The sequence below is a fragment of the Montipora foliosa genome, chromosome 11 (genome assembly GCF_036669935.1).
Source record: "Montipora foliosa isolate CH-2021 chromosome 11, ASM3666993v2, whole genome shotgun sequence".
NCBI classification, from domain to species: domain Eukaryota; kingdom Metazoa; phylum Cnidaria; class Anthozoa; order Scleractinia; family Acroporidae; genus Montipora; species Montipora foliosa.
The window spans coordinates 2,311,832-2,334,331 of record NC_090879.1 but is presented as its reverse complement, the minus strand read 5'-3'; the positions used below and the strand labels follow the sequence as shown (position 1 = coordinate 2,334,331).

General features: G+C 34.7%; 1 protein-coding gene across 1 annotated transcript in view; it reads left to right on the top strand.

The window, feature by feature from the left end:
- LOC137976039 (uncharacterized) overlaps positions 1 to 22,500 on the top strand; it is an 84,612-nt gene that overhangs the window by 53,453 nt on the left and 8,659 nt on the right. Inside the window, exon 9 of the mRNA XM_068823296.1 lies at positions 11,947 to 12,018. Coding sequence (XP_068679397.1) covers positions 11,947 to 12,018 — 72 coding nt within the window. The remainder of the gene's footprint in view (positions 1 to 11,946; positions 12,019 to 22,500) is intronic.

Here is a 22,500-nt window from a genome sequence, read left to right as displayed (position 1 = left end):
TAGCTGACCATAGCAATGTGCCTGGTTACTTTACAGAGTACAGTGTGACTTATATACAATGCGACTCATACAGCTGATTTACACAAAGAGTCAATAGTAATAAATAACCCTTTCTGGGTCTAAAATTAAGGTTTATTTGTATCTTAGCTTTCTAAGTTTAATGCTAACTGTTATTCCAGTATATCATGTTGGTTCTTTTTGTAACACCTATTTTTTTCATTTGAGCGAGGTCCCATTATTAAAGAAAGGAGCACATAAAACAATCAAGCTAATTTCTACCGACAAACATTAGTTTTGGGGCCGAGGAAATGACAATATCTGGAATAAATGCGAATCATTATTATTATTATTGCTATTATTACTATTTCAATAGCAATGGTAATAATAATCATAATCATAATAATGATATTTTAATAAGTGTTTACTCCAAATAATTGCATGAATTATAGAAATGAACACTTTTTGTACACCACGGGTATAACGCATAATGTTTTCTATAAATTTGTAATTTTTTATAATGTCTAATTAAGCTTGGTTAAAATTTTTATTATAGTGTAAAATATTGTAAGTTTAAAATTGTTATTATTATTACTATTGTAATTATTATTATTATTATTTAGAAATACAGATTTTATAGTTCTCAAAAAGTCCTCCAAATTTAGAACAATCAGGACATCATGAAACTCTATTATTTCCGAACACTATACGCAAAAACCTCGATTTTTTACTTTATGATCCGTAAAGAGAAGGTTTTTCAATAACGCTCACGGAAAAATGTATGTGTTTCAATTGAACAGATTTGGTGATAAAAATCCTTATTCAGAAATCAAAAGTCTACGTTAACAGCAGAAACCAGGGCTAGTACTCCTTAGTATCTAGCCAGAAATGTTCTTCTTAGTTTTTCCTCTGGCCGTGCGTTAGCCAGTTGGTGAGGGCCACTCTCTTGCCTTGTTATTCGCTGAGAAACGTTTACCTTTGCTAAAATACTTTTGATTTTGTATGATTTTTCCAGCTTTTTGGTGTTCTGTTTTAGTTTTTCTTTTATTATTTTCTTTGAAACTATCAAATCCACTGTCATCCTTTTTTATTTTATTTCTTCGCGCTGAGTATTTCCCGTAGCCCCTATGGAGGACAATTGGAATTAATTGTATTGCTCTCATCTATTAATTAAGTAGAATCGAGTAAAGCAGTGATCAGCAAATGCTGAGAACGAAACTGCAATATAAACTAAAATTAAATTCATTGAATTGCTCTTGTTTAATTCGAATTCACAATATGACACAGCTTTGCGCGTGGATACTCCACAAAGAATTGTCCACTGTCATCCATTTTTCCTTTGATTTGATCGTTCTGCGTCGATTGCGCGGGCTTCATGGAGGTCATTTGGGTTTAATTGTACTGCTTTTATCTAAGTAGAATCGAGTAAAGCTGTGATCAGCGAATGCTAAGAACGAACCTGCAATAAAAGCTAAAATTGAGTTCATAGAATTGTTCTTGTTTAGTTCGAATGCTGTCTGTTGCTGAGTGTACTTTAAAAAGTAGTGTTAATATGAGTTAAAACTTTGTTACTTAGTTTCTGCCTAGTTTTCATATACATTACGTTTCATGTTTTCATCTCTAGATGGCTTAAAAACAATGAAATAACTCAGCTCCCAGAAAATGTTTTCTCAGGACTTAGTGCGCTACAAGGCCTGTAAGTTGGTTGACCCAAGTACACTTTCAAACTATGACATAGCTGACCATAGCTATGTGCCTGGTTACTTTACAGAGTTCTGTGGGACTTATATAGAAAGCGACTCATACAGCTGATTTAAACAAAGAGTAAATAGTAATAAATAACCTTTTCTGGGTCTAAAATTTAGGTGTATTTGGACCTTAGCCTTCTAAGTTTAATTGTAACTGTTATCCCAGTATGTAATGTTGGTTCTTTTTGCAACACCTATTTTTTTCATTTGAGCGAGGTCCTCTTATTAAAGAAAGGAGCACATAAAAAAATCAAGTTGATTTCTCCCCAGAAACAGTAGTTTTGGCGTCGAGGAAATGACAATATCTCGAATAAATGAGAATCATTATTATTATTACTATTATTACTAATTCTATAGCAATGGTAGTAATAATCATAATCATAATAATGATATTTTAATAAGTGTTTACTCCAAATGATTGCATGAATTACACAAATGAAAACTTTTTGTACACAACGGGTATAACCAATAATGCTTTCTATAAATTCGTAATTTTTTATAATTTCTAATTAAGCTTCGTTGAAATTTTTATTTTAGTGTAAAATATTGTAAGTTTAAAATTAATATTATTATTACCAAAACTTCTTAGCAGCACGAAGTAAGATATCGCTTTGATGATCCATACGATGTTTTTGAAATTCATATTTAATCAATACATGTTTCGGATGAAACATCATCCATCGTCAGTTGACAAATGAGAAATAAACTAAAGTTGAGCAATAAATAGTGTAACAAAGTGAGATATAACATGAATAATTAAGGATGAAGGCGAGAACAGAATAAAATAAAAACACCCAACCACGAGACAAAACAGAAAAAACCAAACTGTTTAGGCTAAGAAAAGAAACTAATTAGTATGAAAGGGATAAATTAAGATGTTTGACTTGGGAATTTAGAGATGGCTGCTCCCAAAGGATATGCATGGCTTCTTTGATTTTCAATTGGAAACGTGTGGAAGCAGAGTCGAGGATTTTAAAACAGTCTTCTGAACACCGGGAGCGACAATTTTCAGAACCTCTCAAGTGCTTAAATATGTGGGAATGTTTGTCGGAGGCGAGATGTTCACGGATGCGAGTGGCGAAATGTCTATTGGTTTCACCAATATAACAGGCATTACAGCCTGCACATGAAAACTTGTAAATGATTCGCGATCGTAAACCCGCAGGGATAGGATCCTTCGCCCCAAACCAACTGGTAATTTTAAACGGGGTGAACACCAACTTAATTTCCAGGTCGCTGCAAAATTTGTTGACTAATTTCTTAATTCTGCGTTTTGTTATGATGGAAAAGGGACCGATGTACGGTAATTTAAAATACAGACAATTGTCCTTCCGAGCAACACTCTGAGAGGAATCGGAAGTAAAGTAATTGTTGAGAAATTTTCTAACAACATTCTCGATAATGCTAGAAGGAAACAAATTCTTCCTTAATGTTTTGGTAAGGTTGCTTATGTCCAAGTGAAAACCAGTCCAAGTATTATTAATTTTAAATACTCTGTCAACCAGAGTGCGTACTAGTCCTAATTTGTAACTGAAAGGTACAAAGCTGTAATAATTGGTGAGAAGACCGGTGTAGGTCTTCTTGTGGAAAACCGAGGTAATAATGCCCTGATTACTATGGTTATCTAAAAGCACATCTAAGAAGGGAAGCTTGTGGTTTCCTTCCTTCTCCATAGTAAACTTGATGTTAGGATGCTGGCTGTTGATATAACTGAAGAAAGATAAAGCATCCTGCTCGGTATTAAACAAAGCAAAGGTGTCGTCAACATATCTGCGGTAAAACTCGATACCTGAATTGTAATTCTCTAACCAGCGTTTCTCATGGTGACCCATAAAGAGATTAGCTAATACAGGAGCAAGCGGGGAGCCCATGGCTACCCCATCAATTTGATCGTAAAAATTACCCAAAAATGAAAAATGGGTTTGAGCAGTGGCAAAGAAAAATAACTTAGTAAGATTTTCCCGTCCTAATTTAATATCTGGATTGCCCTTCATAATGTAGTCTACCGCTAAGTCGATAGATTCGATGAGGGGAATGTTGGTGAAAAGACTTTCGACATCGAAAGAAACCATGAACTTATTTAGGGTATGGAGTCTAGTGACTTCACTAACAAAAGTAAAAGTGTCATGAGCACAGTAGTCATTAGGGATGTGAGGGTTTAACAATGTACATAAATACTTAGCTAGGTTGTAATTATAGGTTCCAATCGAAGAAACAATGGGCCGGAAAGGAGGTGTCGAAGAGTGATCTTGAACCTTATGCATCTTAGGAAGCCCATAAATTCTGGCTGGTTGAGATCCTGATGGATAGATCTTGTCATAAATGGTGTTCTCAATTTCATCATTCTTCTTCAGGTTGCGAAGAAACCGTTGTAATTGGCCCTCCCTTAGGAGAGTTGGATCATCCTTAAGTTTCTTGAATTTGGACGAATCCGAGATGATGTTAAGGATACTGCTATCATAAACTGTCCTGTCCAAAATGACCACACCATTCCCTTTGTCAGGTTTCAGAATGACAATGTTCTTATTCCTTTTGAGACTTTTCAAGACTTGGAGTACTTTCCGATCATTGTGAGATACACGATGAGAAGCGATGTAGGAGCTCGCAAGATGCGATAATGCAGCTTGGAGCTTACCAGTTTGACCACGATCAACGATTTTCTTGAGCATGGAGCCATGAATAAGTTCGAAGCAAGTATAGATGTCGGACTTGCGTATAGATGGAGGACAGATGGAATGAGTCAGACCATTTTTGAGTGCATCGCATTGCTCAGGGGACAATTGGTGGGAGGACATGTTGATCACTGTTTCGTCAGCATTAAATGGCATAATTGCGTGTCGGCTCAAATTTCGAAGTTTCTTGGCATGTGTTTCCACTATCTTAGATGATAATTTGTTAATGTTGCTCTGTAGAGCGTTGCGCAAGAAATAAAAGTCAAGATTGTTAAGTATGTTTTGAAGCTTGTTGGAGATCTTGTCCCTCTCATTCTCGAGTCGCTTCAGTTCTTTAGATCTCTTAACGATGGCGCTGCGTAGTAGACGTTTCCGTATGGCTATGACATCCTTGTATTTTAAATTACCGTACATCGGTCCCTTTTCCATCATAACAAAACGCAGAATTAAGAAATTAGTCAACAAATTTTGCAGCGACCTGGAAATTAAGTTGGTGTTCACCCCGTTTAAAATTACCAGTTGGTTTGGGGCGAAGGATCCTATCCCTGCGGGTTTACGATCGCGAATCATTTACAAGTTTTTATGTGCAGGCTGTAATGCCTGTTATATTGGTGAAACCAATAGACATCTCGCCACTCGCATCCGTGAACATCTCGCCTCCGACAAACATTCCCACATATTTAAGCACTTGAGAGATTCTGAAAATTGTCGCTCCCGGTGTTCAGAAGACTGTTTTAAAATCCTCGACTCTGCTTCCACACTTTTCCAATTGAAAATCAAAGAAGCCATGCATATCCTTTGGGAGCAGCCATCTCTAAATTCCCAAGTCAAACATCTTAATTTATCCCTTTCATACTAATTAGTTTCTTTTCTTAGCCTAAACAGTTTGGTTTTTTCTGTTTTGTCTCGTGGTTGGGTGTTTTTATTTTATTCTGTTCTCGCCTTCATCCTTAATTATTCATGTTATATCTCACTTTGTTACACTATTTATTGCTCAACTTTAGTTTATTTCTCATTTGTCAACTGACGATGGATGATGTTTCATCCGAAACATGTATTGATTAAATATGAATTTCAAAAACATCGTATGGATCATCAAAGGAATATTATTATTACTATTGTAATTATTATTATTATTATTATTATTATTATTATTTAGAAATAAAGATTTTATAGTTCTCGAAAAGTCCTCCAAATTTAGAACAATCAGGACATCATGAAACTCTGTTATTTCTGTACACTATACGCAAAAACTTCGATTTTTTACTTTATGATCCGTAAGGAGAAAGTTTTTCAATAACGCTCACAAAAAAATGTATGTGTTTCAATTGAACAGATTTGATCATAAAAATCCTTGTTCAGAAATCAAAAGTCTACGTTAACAGCAGAGACCAGGGCTAGTACTCCTTAGTATCTAGCCACAAATATTCTTCTTTCTTTCTCCTCTGGCCGTGCGTTAGCCAGTTGGTGAGAGCCAGTCTCTTGCCTTATTATTCGCTGAGAAACGTTTACCTTTGTTTAAATACTTTTGATTTTGTATGATTTTTCCAGCTTTTTGGTGTTCTGTTTTAGTTTGTCTTATTGTTTTCTTTGAAACTATCAAATCCACTGTCATCCATTTTTGTTCTGATTTGTTCGGGCTGAGTATTTCCCGTAGACCCTATCAAGGACAATTGGAATTAATTGTATTCGGCTCTTATCTATTAAGTAAGTAGAATCGAGTAAAGGCGTGATCAGCAAATGCTGAGAACGAAATTGCAATATAATCTAAAATGAAATTCATTGAATTGCTCTTGTTTAATTCGAATTCACAATATGACACAGCTTTGGGGGTGGATACTCCACAAAGAATTGTCCACTGTCATCCATTTTTCCTTTGATTTGATCGCTCTGAGTCGATTGCGCGGGCTCCGTGGAGGTCATTTGGGTTTAATTGTACTGCTTTCATCTAAGTAGAATCGAGTAAAGCTGTGATCAGCGAATGCTAAGAACGGAACTGCAATGAAAGCTAAAATTGAGTTCATGGAATTGTTCTTGTTTAGTTCGAATGCTGTCTGTTGCTGAGTGTACTTTAAAAAGTAGTGTTAACATGAGTTAAAACTTTGTTACTTAGTTTCTGACTAGTTTTCATATACATTACGTTTGTATGTTTTCATTTCTAGAGGGCTTGAGAACAATAAAATAACTCACCTCCCAGAAAATGTTTTCTCAGGACTTAGTGCGCTAACAGGCCTGTAAGTTTGTTGACCCAAATACACTTTCAAACTATGACATAGCTGACGACCATAGCTACAATCCGGGTCAAAACACTTCGGGACACTTGTCAAATTTTGGGCGAAAAGTAGAGAATTTACTGTACATGCTTCCATCGTTATATGAGCAACGTTTGTTCTTCTTTCGCTGCCTTTTTTGCGCCCCCCTTCCCCCCAGACAATGTTGAAACATGCCAGCGATCGATGAACGGATCTTGATTTTGGAGACCGTGAAAAATCAACATTGTTATGGGGGGATGGGGAAAAGCACGAATTATCCCGACAGTTTTGACCAGGATTGTCTGAGAAAAGAATTTCTTGATAATTGGTCTCAAGCCTGGCCAAGTTCATCGAATCTCATTAGAGAATTGTCTCTGATAGTAAAACAATATATTGCACCGGTGTAGAGGTAGTGTGAGCAAGGATTGTCAAAACGGTGGGTTGCGTTACCGTGAGCAGTCAACAGTTCTCGGCCATATTTCTCGGCTATTTAAAGGAAGATATTTAGGTTTAGAAATGACTTTTAAAAACAGACTCTGCAAAAAACATAATAACCCTTTCTTTTCTATTCATACAAGCGCTTTTTGGGTTTAAACGATCACCGGGTGGATATTTTTCAACATTTCTCACCCTAAAAACAGCAAAAGATCAAATTAGATGTTAGCTTATTCTTTTCAAATAGCCGAGAACATTTGAAAAATGCATTAAGCGTTTTCAGTGTTCAGAAACGAACGCCAATTAAAGATCAACGAAAGTGTGTATAACACAACACGCCATATATTCTTGTAGCTACATCAAAAACGGAACCAGAAAATGTGTTTTTAGGAGTGAGAAATGTGAGTGAGAACTGTTGCCGTTTTCAACAACGGCTTGGGTCACGCAACAGACAATGCGGTTTTCTATGACACTCATTGAGTGTCAGCAAATTTGGCGACGCAAAATCTACGAAGACATGAATGTGGCTCTTTCCTTTGAACTATTCTATTGTCTACGCGATTTACTGTCCTTCAACTTGTGAGGTATCGAACTCTGCCTAGCAAAGTCAAATGATTCTGCAGCTCGAAAAAGCGGCCGCTAACTGCGCGGAGTCTGGTAACGAGTCTCCAGAAAATGTTCTTCGCTGGTTCTTAAGCTGCCATAAAACAGACTTTACTACAATAAAACAATTCTTAACTGAGAAATGTGAGTGAGAACTGTTCACGCGTTGTCAACAACGGCTTGGGTCACGCAACAGACAATGCGGTTTTCTATGACACTCATTGAGTGTCAGCAAGATGACGCGCAGAAATTTGGCTACGCAAAATCTACAAAGACATGAACGTGGCTCTTTCCTTTGAACTATTCTATTGTCTACGCGATTTTCTGTCCTTCAACTTGTGAGGTATCGAACTCTGCTTAGCAAAGTCAAATGATTCTGCAGCTCGAAAAAGCGGCCGCTAACTGCGCGGAGTCTGGTAACGAGTCTCCTGAAAATTTTCTTCGCTGGTTCTTAAGCTGCCATAAAACAGACTTTACTACAATAAAACAATTCTTAACGCAGTCTTACAAATTGTTTACTATTTTGAGGACATATATGATACGGTTTCCAGTTTTATTCGATGAAACTCAGTTTCAGACAATCCGGGTCAAAACACTTCGGGATACTTGTCAAATTTTGGGCGAGAAGTAGAGAATTTACTGTACATGCTTCCATTGTTATGTGAGCAACGTTTGTTCTTCTTTCGCTGCCTTTTTTGTGCTCCCCTTCCCCCCAGACAATGCTGAAACATGCCAGCGATCGATGAACGGATCTTGATTTTGGAGATCGTGAAAAATCAACATTGTAATGGGGGGAGGGGGGAAAGCACGAATTGTCCCGACAGTTTTGACCAGGATTGTATGTGCCTGGTTATTTTACAGAGTACAGTGTGAATTATACACTTTCAAACTATGACGTAGCTGACCATAGCTATGGGCCTGGTTACTTTACAGAGTACAGTGTGACTTATATACAAAGCGACTCATACAGCTGATTTAAACAAAGAGTCAATAGTAATAAATAACCCTTTCTGTGTCTAAAATTAAGGTGTATTTGGACCTTAGCCTTCTAAGTTTAATGCTAACTGTTATTCCAGTATGTCATGTTGGTTCTTTTTGTAACACCTATTTTTTTTATTTGAGCGAGGTCCCATTATTAAAGAAAGGAGCACATAAAAAAATCAAGTTGATTTCCTCCGACAAAGATTAGTTTTGCCGTGGAGGAAATGACAATATCTCGAATAAATGGAAATCATTATTATTATTACTATTATTACTTTTTCTATGGCAATGGTAATAATAATCATAATCATAATAATGCTATTTTAATAAGTGTTTAGTCCAAATGATTGCATGAATTATAGAAATGAATACTTTTTGTACACCACGGGTATAACGAATAATGTTTTCTGCAAATTTGTAATTTTTTATAATGTCTAATTAAGCTTGGATAAGATTTTTATTTTAGTGTAAAATATTGTAAGTTTAAAATTATTGTTATTATTATTACTATTGTAATGATTATTATTATTATTATTTAGAAATAAAGATTTTATAGTTCTCGAAAATTCCTGCAATTTGAGAACAATCAGGACATCATAAAACTCTATTATTTCCGAACACTATACGCAAAAACTTCGACTTTTCACTTTATTATCTGTAAAGAGAAGGTTTTTCATTAACGCTCACGGAAAAATGTATGTGTTTCAATTGAACAGATTTGGTCATGAAAATCCTAGTTCAGAAATCAAAAGTCTACGTTAACAGCAGAAACCGGGGCCAGTACTCCTTAGTATCTAGCCAAAAACATACTTCTTACTTTTTTCTCCGGGCGTGCGTTATCCAGTTGGTGAGAGCCAGTCTCTTGCCTTATTATTCGCTGAGAAACGTTTACGTTTGTTTAAATACTTTTGATTTTCTATGATTTTTCCAGCTTTTTGGTGTTCTGTCTTAGTTTTTTTTATTGGTTTCTTTGAAAGTATGAAATCCACTGTCATCCATTTTTGTTTTGATTTGTTCGCGCTGAGTATTTCCCGTAGACCCTATGGAGGACAATTGGAATTACTTGACATGTATTTCTGTTATCTTTTAAGTAAGTAGAATCAAGTGAAGCCGTGATCAGCAAATGCTGAGAACGAAACTGCAATATAAGCTAAAATGAAATTCATTGAATTGTTCTTGTTTAATTTGAATTCACAATATGACACAGCTTTGCACGTGGATAGAATTGTCCACTGTCATCCATTTTTCCTTTGATTTGATCGTTCTGAGTCGATTGCGCGGACTCCATGGAGGTCATTTGGGTTTAATTGTACTGCTTTTATCTAAGTAGAATCGAGTAAAGCTGTGATCAGCGACTGTTAAGAACGAAACTGCAATAAAAGCTAAAATTGATTTCATGGAATTGTTCTTGTTTAGTTCGAATGCTGTCTGTTGCTGAGTGTACTTTAAAAAGTAGTGTTAACATGAGTTAAAACTTCGTTACTTAGTTTTTGACTAGTTTTCATATACATTACGTTTCTATGTTTTCATTTCTAGAGGGCTTCAATACAATAAAATAACTTACCTCCCAGAAAATGTTTTCTCAGGACATAGTGCGCTACAACGCCTGTAAGTTTGTTGATTCAAATACACTTTCAAACTATGACATAACTGCCCATAGCTATGTGCCTGGTTACTTTACAGAGTACAGTGTGACTTAGAGTCAATAGTAATAAATAACCCTTTCTGGGTCTACAATTAAGGTGTATTTGGACCTTAGCCTTCTAAGTTTAATGCTAACTGTTATTCCAGTATATCATGTTGGTCCTTTTTGTAACACCTATTTTTTTCATTTGAGCGAGGTCCCCTTATTAAAGAAAGGAGCACATAAAAAAATAAAGTTGATTTCTACCGACAAACATTAGTTTTGGGGTCGAGGAAATGACAATATATCGAATAAATGCGAATCATTATTATTATTACTATTATTACTATTTCTATAGCAATGGTAATAATAATCATAATCACAATATTGCTATTTTAATAAGTAATTACTCCAAATGATTGCATGAATTAGAGAAATGAACACTTTTTGTGCACCACGGATATAACGAATAATATTTTCTATAAAATTGTAATTTTTTATAATGTCTAATTAATAGGCTTGGTTAAGATTTTTATTTTAGTGTAAAATATTGTAAGTTTAAAATTATTGTCATTATTATTACTATTGTAATTATTATTATTATTATTATTTATATTATTATTATTATTTAGAAATAAAGATTTTGTAGTTCTCGAAAAGTCGTGCAAATTGAGAACAATCAGGACATCATGAAACTCTATTATTTCCGAACACTATACGCAAAAACTTCGATTTTTTACTTTATGATCTGTAAAGAGAAGGTTTTTCATTAACGCTCACGGAAAAATGTATGTGTTTCAATTGAACAGATTTGGTCATGAAAATCCTTATTCAGAAATCAAAACTCTATGTTAACAGCAGAAACCAGGGCCAGTACTCCTTAGTATCTAGCCAAAAATATTCTTCTTACTTTTTTCTCTGGCCGTGCGTTAGCCAGTTGGTGAGGGCCAGTCTCTTGCCTTATTATTCGCTGAGAAACGTTTACCTTTGTGTAAATACTTTTGATTTTGTATGATTTTTTCAGCTTGTTGGTGTTCTGTTTTAGTTTTTTTTTATTGTTTTCTTTGAAACTATCAAATCCACTGTCATCCATTTTTGTTTTGATTTGTTCGCGCTGAGTATTTCCCGTAGACCCTATGGAGGACAATTAAAATTAATTGTATTCCGGTTATCTATTAAGTAAGTAGAATCGAGTAAAGCCGTGATCAGCAAATGCTGAGAACAAAACTGCAATATAAGCTAAAATGAAATTCATTGAATTGCTCTTGTTTAATTCGAATTCACAATATGACACAGCTTTGGGGGTGGATACTCCACAAAGAATTGTCCACTGTCATCCATTTTTCCTTTGATTTGATCGCTCTGAGTCGATTGCTCGGGCTTCATGGAGGTCATTTGGGTTTAATTGTACTGCTTTTATCTAAGTAGAATGGAGTAAAGCTGTGATCAGCGAATGCTAAGAACAAAACTGCAATAAAAGCTAAAATTGAGTTCATGGAATTGTTCTTGTTTAGTTCTAATGCTTTCTGTTGCTGAGTGTACTTTAAAAAGTAGTGTTAACATGACTTAAAACTTTGTTACTTAGTTTCTGACTAGTTTTCATATATATTACGTTTCTATGTTTTGATTTCTAGACTGCTTAACAACAATGAAATAACTCACCTCCCAGAAAATGTTTTCTCAGGACTTAGTGCGCTACATCACCTGTAAGTTTGTCGACCCAAATACACTTTCAAACTATGACGTAGCTGACCATAGCTATGTGCCGGGTTACTTTACAGAGTACAGTGTGGCTTATATACAAAGCGACTCATACAGCTGATTTAAACAAAGAGTCAATAGTAATAAATAACCCTTTCTGGGTCTAAAATTAAGCTGTATTTGGACCTTAGCCTTCTAAGTTTAATTGTAACTGTTATTCAAGTATATCATGTTGGTTCTTTTTGTAACACCTATTTTTTTCATTTGAGCGAGGTCCCATTATTAAAGAAAAGAGCACATAAAAAAATCAAGTTGATTTTTCCCCACAAACATTAGTTTTGGCGTCGAGGAAATGACAATATGCGAATCATTATTATTATTACTATTATTACCTTTTCTATAGCAATGGTAATAATAATCATAATCATAATAATGATATTTTAATAAGTGTGTACTCCAAATGATTGCATGAATTAGAGAAATGAACACTTTTTGTACACCACTGGTATAACGAATAATATTTTCTACAAATTTGTATTTTTTTATGTCTAATTAAGCTTGGTTAGGATTTTTATTTTAGTGTAAAATATTGTAAGTTTAAAAATTATTATTATTATTACTATTGTAAATATTATTATTATTATTATTATTATTATCATTATTATTATTATTTAGAAATAGAGATTTTATAGTTCTCGAAAAGTCCTCCAAATGTAGAACAATCAGGACATCATAAAACTCTATTATTTCCAAACACTATACGGAAAAACTTCGATTTTTTACTTTATGATCCGTAAAGAGAAGGTTTTTTTATTAACGCTCACGGAAAAATGTATGTGTTTCAATTGAACAGATTGTGTCATGAAAATCCTTGTTCAGAAATCAAAGGTCTACGTTAACAGCAGAAACCAGGGCCAGTACTCCTTAGTATCTAGCCAAAAACATACTTCTTACTTTTTTCTCCGGGCGTGCGTTAGCCAGTTGGTGAGAGCCAGTCTCTTGCCTTATTATTCGCTGAGAAACGTTTACCTTTGTTTAAATACTTTTGATTTTCTATGATTTTTCCAGGTTTTTGGTGTTCTGTTTTAGTTTCTTTTATTGTTTTCTTTGAAACTATCAAATTCACTGTCATCCTTTTTTTTTTAAATTTCTTCGCGCTGAGTATTTCCCGTAGACCCTATGAAGGACAATTGGAATTAATTGTATTCGGCTCTTATCTATTAAGTAAGTAGAATCGAGTAAAGCCGTGATCAGCAAATGCTGAGAACGAAACTGCAATATAAGCTAAAATGAAATTCATTGAATTGCTCTTGTTTAATTCGAATTCACAATATGACACAGCTTTGCGCGTGGATACTCCACAAAGAATTTTCCACTGTCATCCATTTTTTCTTTGATTTGCTCGCTCTGAGTCGATTGCGCGGGCTCCATGGAGGTCATTTGGGTTTAAGTGTACTGCTTTTATCTAAGTAGAATCGAGTAAAGCTGTGATCAGCGACTGCTAAGAACAAGACTGCAATAAAAGCTAAAATAGAGTTCATGGAATTGTTCTTGTTTAGTTCCAATGCTGTCTGTTGCTGAGTGTACTTTAAAAAGTAGTGTTAACATGAATTAAAACTTCGTTACTTAGTTTCTGACTAGTTTTCATATACATTACGTTTCTATGTTTTCATTTTTAGAGGGCTTCACAACAATGAAATAACTGACCTCCCAGAAAATGTTTTCTTAGGACTTAGTGCGCTACAATACCTGTAAGTTTGTTCACCCAAATACACTTTCAAACTATGACATAGCTGACCATAGCTATGTGCCTGGTTACTTTACAGAGTACAGAGTGACTTATATATAAAGCGACTCATACAGCTGATTTAAACAAAGAGTCAATAGTAATAAATAACCCTTTCTGGGTCTAAAATTAAGGTGTATTTGGACCTTAGCCTTCTAAGTTTGATGCTAACTGTTATTCCAGTATGTCATGTTGGTTCTTTTTGTAACACCTATTTTTTTTATTGTAGCGAGGTCCCCTTATTAAAGAAAGGAGCGCATAAAAAAATCAAGTTAATATCTCAATACCGACAAAGATTAGTTTTGGCGTCGAGGAAATGACAATATCTCGAATAAATGCGAATCATTATTATTATTACTATTATTACTATTTCTATAGCAATGGTAATAATAATCATAATCATAATAATGATATTTTAATAAGTGTTTACTCCAAATGATTGCATGAATTATAGAAATAAACACTTTTTGTACACCACGGGTATAACGACTAATATTTTCTATAAATTTGTAATTTTTTATAATCACTGATTAAGCTTGGTTAAGATTTTTATTTTAGTGTAAAATATTGTAAGTTAAAAATTATTATTATTATTATCATTATTATTATTATAATTTATGTTATTATTATTTAGAAATAAAGATTTTATAGTTGTCGAAAAGTCCTCCAAATTTAGAACAATCAGGACATCACGAAACTCTATTATTTCCGAACACTATACGCAAAAACTTCGATGTTTTACTTTATGATCCGTAAAGAGAAGGTTTTTTATTAACGCTCACGGAAAAATGTATGTGTTTCAATTGAACAGATTTGGTCATGAAAATCCTTGTTCAGAAATCAAATGTCTATGTTAACAGCAGAAACCAGGGCCAGTACTCCTTAGTATCTAGCCACAAATATTCTTCTTACTGTTTTCTCAGGCCGTGCGTTAGCCAGTTGGTGAGGGCCACTCTCTTGCCTTATTATTCGCTGAGAAACGTTTACCTTTGTTTAAATACTTTTGATTTTTTTATAATTTTTTCAACTTTTTGGTGTTCTGTTTTAGTTTTTTTTATTGTTTTCTTTGAAACTATCAAATCCACTGTCATCCTTTTTTTTTTTAAATTTCTTCGCGCTGAGTATTTCCCGTAGACCCTAAGAAGGACAATTGGAATTAATTGTATTCGGCTCTTATCTATTAAGTAAGTAGAATCGAGTAAAGCCGTGATCAGCAAATGCTGAGAACAAAACTGCAATATAAGCTAAAATGAAATTCATTGAATTGCTCTTGTTTAATTTGAATTCACAATATGACACAGCTTTGGGGGTGGATACCCCACAAAGAATTGTCCACTGTCATCCATTTTTCCTTTGATTTGATCGCTCTGAGTCGATTGCGCGGGCTCCATTAAGGTCATTTGGGTTTAATTGTACTGCTTTTATCTAAGTAGAATCGAGTAAAGCTGTGATCAGCGACTGCTAAGAACGAAACTGCAATAAAAGCTAAAATTGATTTCATGGAATTGTTCTTGTTTAGTTCTAATGCTGTCTGTTGCTGAGTGTACTTTAAAAAGTAGTGTTAACATGAATTAAAACTTCGTTACTTAGTTTCTGACTAGTTTTCATATACATTACGTTTCTATGTTTTCATTTCTAGAGGGCTTTACAACAATGAAATAACTCACCTCCCAGAAAATGTTTTCTCAGGACTTAGTGCGCTACAAGGCCTGTAAGTTTGTTGACCCAAATACACTTTCAAACTATGACATAGCTGACCATAGCTATGTGCCTGGTTACTTTACAGAGTACAGTGTGACTTAGAGTCAATAGTAATAAATAACCCTTTCTGGGTCTAAAATTGAGGTGTATATGGACCTTAGCCTTCTAAGTTTAATGCTAACTGTTATTCCAGTATATCATGTTGGTTCTTTTTGTAACACCTATTTTTTTCATTTGAGCGAGGTCCCCTTATTAAAGAAAGGAGCACGTAAAAATTTTAAGTTGATTGCTACCAACAAACATAAGTTTTGGTGTCAAGGAAAGGATAATATCTCGAATAAATGCGATTCATTATTATTATTACTATTATTACTATTTCTATAGCAATGGTAATAAAGATCATAATCATAATAATAATATTTTAATAAGTGTGTACTCCAAATGATTGCATGATTTATAGAAATGAACACTTTTTGTACACAACTGGTAAAACGAATAATATTTTCTATAAAGTTGTAATTTTTTTTAATGTCTTAAAGCTTGGTTAAGATTTTTATTTTGGTGTAAAATATTGTAAGTTTAAAATTTATTATTATAATTAGTATTGTAAGTATTATTATTATTATTATTATTATTTAGAAATAAAGATTTTATGGTTCTCGAAAAGTCCTACAAATTTAGAACAATCAGGACATCATGAAACTCTATTATTTCCGAACACTATACGCAAAAACTTCGATTTTTTACTTTATGATCCGTAAAGAGAAGGTTTTTCAATAACGCTCACGGAAAAATGTATGTGTTTCAATTGAACAGATTTGGTCATGAAAATCCTTTTTCAGAAATCAAAAGTCTACGTTAACAGCAGAAACCAGGGCCAGTACTCCTTAGTATCTAGCCAAAAACATACTTCTTACTTTTTCCTCCGGTCGTGCGTTAGCCAGTTGGTGAGGGCCAGTTTCTTGCCTTATTATTCGCTGAGAAACGTTTACCTTTGTGTAAATACTTTTGATTTTGTATGATTTTTCCAGCTTTTTGGTGTTCTGTTTTAGTTTCTTTTATTGTTTTCTTTGAAACTATCAAATCCACTGTCATCCATTTTTGTTTTGATTTGTTCGCGCTGAGTATTTCCCGTAGACCCTATGAAGGACAATTGGAATTAATTGTATTCGGCTCTTATCTATTAAGTAAGTAGAATCGAGTAAAGCCGTGATCAGCAAATGCTGAGAACAAAACTGCAATATAAGCTAAAATGAAATTCGTTGAATTGCTCTTGTTTAATTTGAATTCACAATATGACACAGCTTTGCGCGTGGATACTCCACAAAGAATTGTCCACTGTCATCCATTTTTCCTTTGATTTGATCGCTCTGAGTCGATTGCGCGGGCTCCATGGAGGTCATTTGGGTTTAATTGTACTGCTTTTATCTAAGTAGAATCGAGTAAAGCTGTGATCAGCGACTGCTAAGAACGAAACTGCAATAAAAGCTAAAATTGAGTTAAAACTTCGTTACTTAGTTTCTGACTAGTTTTCATATACATTACCTTCCATGTTTTCATCTCTAGATGGCTTGACAACAATGAAATAACTCACCTCCCAGAAAATGTTTTCTCAGGACCTAGTGGGCTCCAATACCTGTAAGTTTGTTGACCCAAATACACTTTCAAGCTATGACATAGCTGACCATAGCTATGTGCCTGGTTACTTTACAGAGTACAGTGTGACTTATATACAAAGCGACTTATACAGCTGATTTAAACAAAGAGTCAATAGTAATAAATAAACCTTTCTGGGTCTAAAATTAAGGTGTATTTGGACCTTAGCCTTCTAAGTTTAATGCTAACTGTTATTCCAGTATGTCATGTTGGTTCTTTTTGTAACACCTATTTTTTTTATTTGAGCGAGGTCCCCGTATTAAAGAAAGGAGCACATAAAAAAATCAAGTTGATTGCTACCAACAAACATAAGTTTTGGCTTCCAGGAAATGACAATATCTCGATTAAATGCGAATCATTATTATTATAACTATTATTACTATTTCTATAGCAATGGTAATAAAAATCATAATCATAATAATGATATTTTAATAAGTGTTTACTCCAAATGATTGCATGAATTATAAAAATGAACACTTTTTTTACACCACGGGTATAACCAATAATTTTTTCTATAAATTTGTAATTTTTTATAATGTCTAATTAGGCTTGGTTAAGATTTTTATTTTAGTGTAAAATATTGTAAGTTTAAAATTATTATTATTATTATTATTATTACTATTATTATTATTTTTATTATTGTTATTATTATTATTTAGAAATAAAGATTTTATAGTTCTTAAAAAGTCCTCCAAATTTAGAACAATCAGGACATCACGAAACTCTTTTATTTCCGAACACTAAGCTCGAAAACTTTAATTTTTTACTTTATGATTTGTACAGAGAAAGTGTTTCATTAATGCTCACGGAAAAATGTATGTGTCTCAATTGCACTGATTTGGTCATTAAAATCCTTGTTCAGAAATCAGAAGTCTATGTTAACAGCACACACCAGGGCCAGTACTCCTTAGTATCTGGCTAGCAATATTCTTCTTACTATTTCCTCCGGCCGCCCACCAGCCAGTTGATGATGGTCTGTCTCTTGCTTTATTAGGGAGCTTAAGCATGCGTGTTTTTAAGACGTGGACGACAACCGGAACTCCACACATGTCCAATATAAATGAACTGAGTCGAGTCGTCAATTGCTGTTGACAACCCGACTCACCGGATGTCGGGTCGTGAAGTTTAAAAAGGAAGTAAGATTTACTGCCGGAAGTCGAACTGCCTAGAGCAGCTTCAAATATCTCGACGGATCGTGACGATCCGATCAGGTCGTGACGACCCGTCATTTGAAAAGTCGATGCGACTTTTGGAAGTGTCAGGTGGTGAGAGAAAGAAAAATTTCGATGAACAAAGGAGGCTGTGCTGCTCAAAAATGTTGTACGTATGCTTCGTTCTCAAAGAGTAGCGACTAAAATATCGATATACGCATAGAACATTATAAACATCGACCACAACAGCAATCACAAATGTTGCGAATGTGTCCTTAATACCCTGACAACATGCTTTTCAGAATTAATGACTGACTGTAATAGCGCTCCGAAATGTTGAATGCCTCGTTCTTAAAGCGTAGCCATGGAAGTGTCAGGTGGTGAGAGATCGAAAAACTTCGATGAACAAAGGAGGCTGTGCTGCTCCGAAAATGATTTATGCTTTCGTTCTCAAAGAGTAGGGACTAAAATATCGATATACGCATATAAAACTATAAAAATCGTCCAGAATAGCATTCACAAATGTTGCGAAAGTGTCCTTAATACCCTTATACCATGTTGTTTAGAAACAGCAATAATGACTGAATGTAATAGCGCTCCGGAATGTTGAATGCTTCGTTCTTAAAGCGTCGCGAAATCGCCGTACACTTCCTCCAAACATCCAAGTGTAGCAAAAATCGCAGCAAGCTTCCTAAAAGCATCAAAAAATGGTGAATGGTTCGTTCGTTCGTGGTGAAATTAATACCCAGACAACATGCTGTTCAGAAACAGGGATAATGATTGACAGTAATATCACTCCGAAATGTTGAATACTTCGTTCTTAAAGCGTAGCGAAATCGCCGTACGCTTCCTCAAAACATCCAAGTGTAGCGAAAATTTCCGCAAGCTTCCTAAAAGCATCCCAAATGGTGTCACATGCTTTGGAATTTTCAGTGCCCTCACCTTTACTGGGTCAAACTTTTTATCTAGGATTTTATTGAGCAGTATTCTTTTTAATAAATGGGGCTATGGGACTTTTCCCGTAGCCATTGACTCCAATTGTTGATTGGTTCCATTTTTTCGCAGTAAACATAAGGTTTATTGTTTATTGTTACACATCAGACTCTGAGGAATACATGGGAACAGCCAAAGCCGGAGGCTTAAATGGCATATGGTCAGCAAACATAATTTGAAAAATTTGCATGAATAGAAGAAGGCTTTAACTAAAATACTTATACAACCAAAATATGACTACAGTACTTAATTTACAAACACACAGGATAATATAATTAAATAAATTGCATAAACAAGTACTCCTAAGTACTCCAATTGTTTCAAATAACAGGAAATTGTATTCAAATAACAGGAAACAAAAAACAAAAACAAAACATTAACAATTTGTCCACAAAGTTTACAATTTAGTCCCGAGGGACTTGATCAGACTATAGAACTAAGAATGAAGGGAAATGAGTTCCATAGCCAATTTTTCAATATACTAACTCAGCATTCAGAAAATGCAGTCTCAAATTTTTTTTTAAAGTTACTTAATGTAAGGCTGTTGCGCACTGTTAACGGAATATCATTCCAAATAACAGGAGCCTGTCAGGTGATAGCAAATTGATACTTGTGGCTGGTTTTATGAAGATTAAAACGTGAACGAGTCAAATAATCGTGATATTCATGGTTAAAATGAAGGATTGAGGAAACAGGAGTAGGCAGAATATTGTTAAAATGTGAGAAAACAAGACAGACCACATGGAATTTAAAGATAGAATGGAGCGAGAGAAAATTATTTTTAGAGAAAAGGGGTTTAGAAGGTGTGAGTGGGGGGGAAAAGGAATTATACGGATGGCTTTCTTTTGAAGTACATAAAGTGGTTCAAGGTAAGAAACATACGTAGAAGCCCAAATTAGAGTACACTAATTGATGTAAGGCAGGAAAGGAGCATTATATAAAGTTTTCAGAGTATCCAAAGGTAAGTATCGCCTTGCCTTGCACAAAACTCCAATTATCTTAGAGACTTTATCACAGACAACAGAGATGTGCGGTTTTCAGGATAGATTTTCATGAATGATAATTCCAAGGAATTTGTCTTCCTGCACACGTGTGATGGGGGAATTATTTATAGAAATGTTTATATCTGAGAGGTTAATCTGTTTACGACGTGGGTGAAAAATGATGAATTTAGACTTGTCAGGATGAACAGTGAGTTCGTTAGCACTAGACCAAGAAGAAACACGAGCGAGCTCTACATTAAGGATGGTTACTAAGGGAGCCAAGTCATTATGACGAAAAAAGATATCTGTATCATCAGCAAAGAGAATGATTGACAGGAGGTTTGAGACATGAAAAAGATCATTGATGTATAAAAGAAAAAGTAAAGGTCCAAGGACTGAACCTTGTGGAACCCCACATACAGCCGTATTATATGTAGATGTATGGTCATGAACTATGACACACTGTTGTCTGTGAGATAAATAGCTAGCAAGCCAGGCCAACGGAGTTCCTCTAATTCCACAAAAATTTAGTTTATCCAGAAGTATTTCATGGTTGACGGTATCAAAAGCCTTCTTAAGATCTATGATAGTGTAGTGATTGTTTTCAAAACCTTTATAAATATTATTGACAAGCTCTAAGATAGCAATAGCAGTAGAGTGATGAGGTCTAAAACCGTACTGGTGATGATTAAGGATATTGAACTTTGTAAGGAATTCCGATAGCCTTAGGTAAAAGAGTTTCTCAAGAACCTTAGAGAGACAGGGGATAATAGAAATAGGCCGATAATTTGAGAACAGAGAAGGGTCATCGCTTTTAAAAACAGGAAGAATCTTTGCAATTTTGAGTTTATCGGGAAAAACACCACGCTCAAAAGACAGATTACAGATATGAGACAAAGGGGCAGGTAGTAAATCGATTGTTTCTTTGATAGGAGACAAAGAAAGACCATCAACACTCTCACATTTGCTATTTTTTAGAGAATGGACAATAGAAGAAACCTCAGAAGGAGTAGTGGGATTGAGAAAGAAACAATTAGCATAGTGACCAACAAGAAAATCTTTATGAGAAAATTGAGTAAAAGTAAAAAAGTAAAGTGGTGCATTTATATAGCGCCCTTATCACTAACGTCACAACGGCGCTTTACAATGATCAATTGTAATTGGCCAAAGATGGACCTGGCAAAGAAATTATTAAATTTGGTTGCTATGTGTAAAGGGTCTGAACAAATACCTGAACTGTCTTTCATGTTACTGAAATGGCGTTCAGGTTTCTTTTTAGCGATAATCTGCTTAGTAACTGACCAAGTCTTCCTCAGGTCAGAACTAACAGAGATTAGTTTAACATGAAAATATTTTTTCCTGGCAACTTTTAGTAGGAAATTGTACTTATTTCGATACTTGTTATATCTAGATTTGTTAGATACAGTAGGGTTTGTTTGGAATTGTTTATAGAGAAAATTCTTCCTGTTGCAGGATACAAAGAGACCTTTTGTAAACCAGGGTTTCGAAGGATGGCGGCACTCAGGGTATAATGGTTTAAGTGGAAATGATTTATGGTATGCTGACATAAGAAGGCTAGAGAATGTATCATAGGAATCATTAGTAGAGTCAGAGTTATAGACTTGAGACCACTCAATGGTTTCCACTCGAGACCTGAATGCTGCAATTGATGTAGGGTTAACAAGGCGTGCCAATCGCTTCTGGCATAGTGGTTCGACATGTAATTTTAGATGAGTGACTTGGAAAATTGGGAGGTGATCAGATAAATCAGTGTAGAGAATGCCACTACTCATACTTTGTTTAAGATTGTTTGTGAAAATATTGTCAATCAGAGTTCCGGTTGAGGAAGTTATGCGAGTAGGCTTAGAAATCAGAGGATACATACTATTAGATAACATAAGATTGATGAACTCATTAGTAGGTTGGTGAGATTGTGAGTTAAGAATATTGATATTAAAATCACCCATGAGATAAGAGAGTTTATTCTCAAAGCTGATGGTTGATAAGATGCCCTCAAGAGAGTTGAGCAATCAGCAACCAATACATCAGGGGGTCGGTAGAAACAGCTCAGGCAAGGCAGCATTATTGGGTTGTCCTAATACATTATAGGGGAAAAGACGGCATAAAGGAAATATTTGCTGGCAAATTGGACTTTTATGCTTCTTCTTCCCATTGTGTAATAACGTTTTAAATAAACACATTTTCACGCAAACCCCA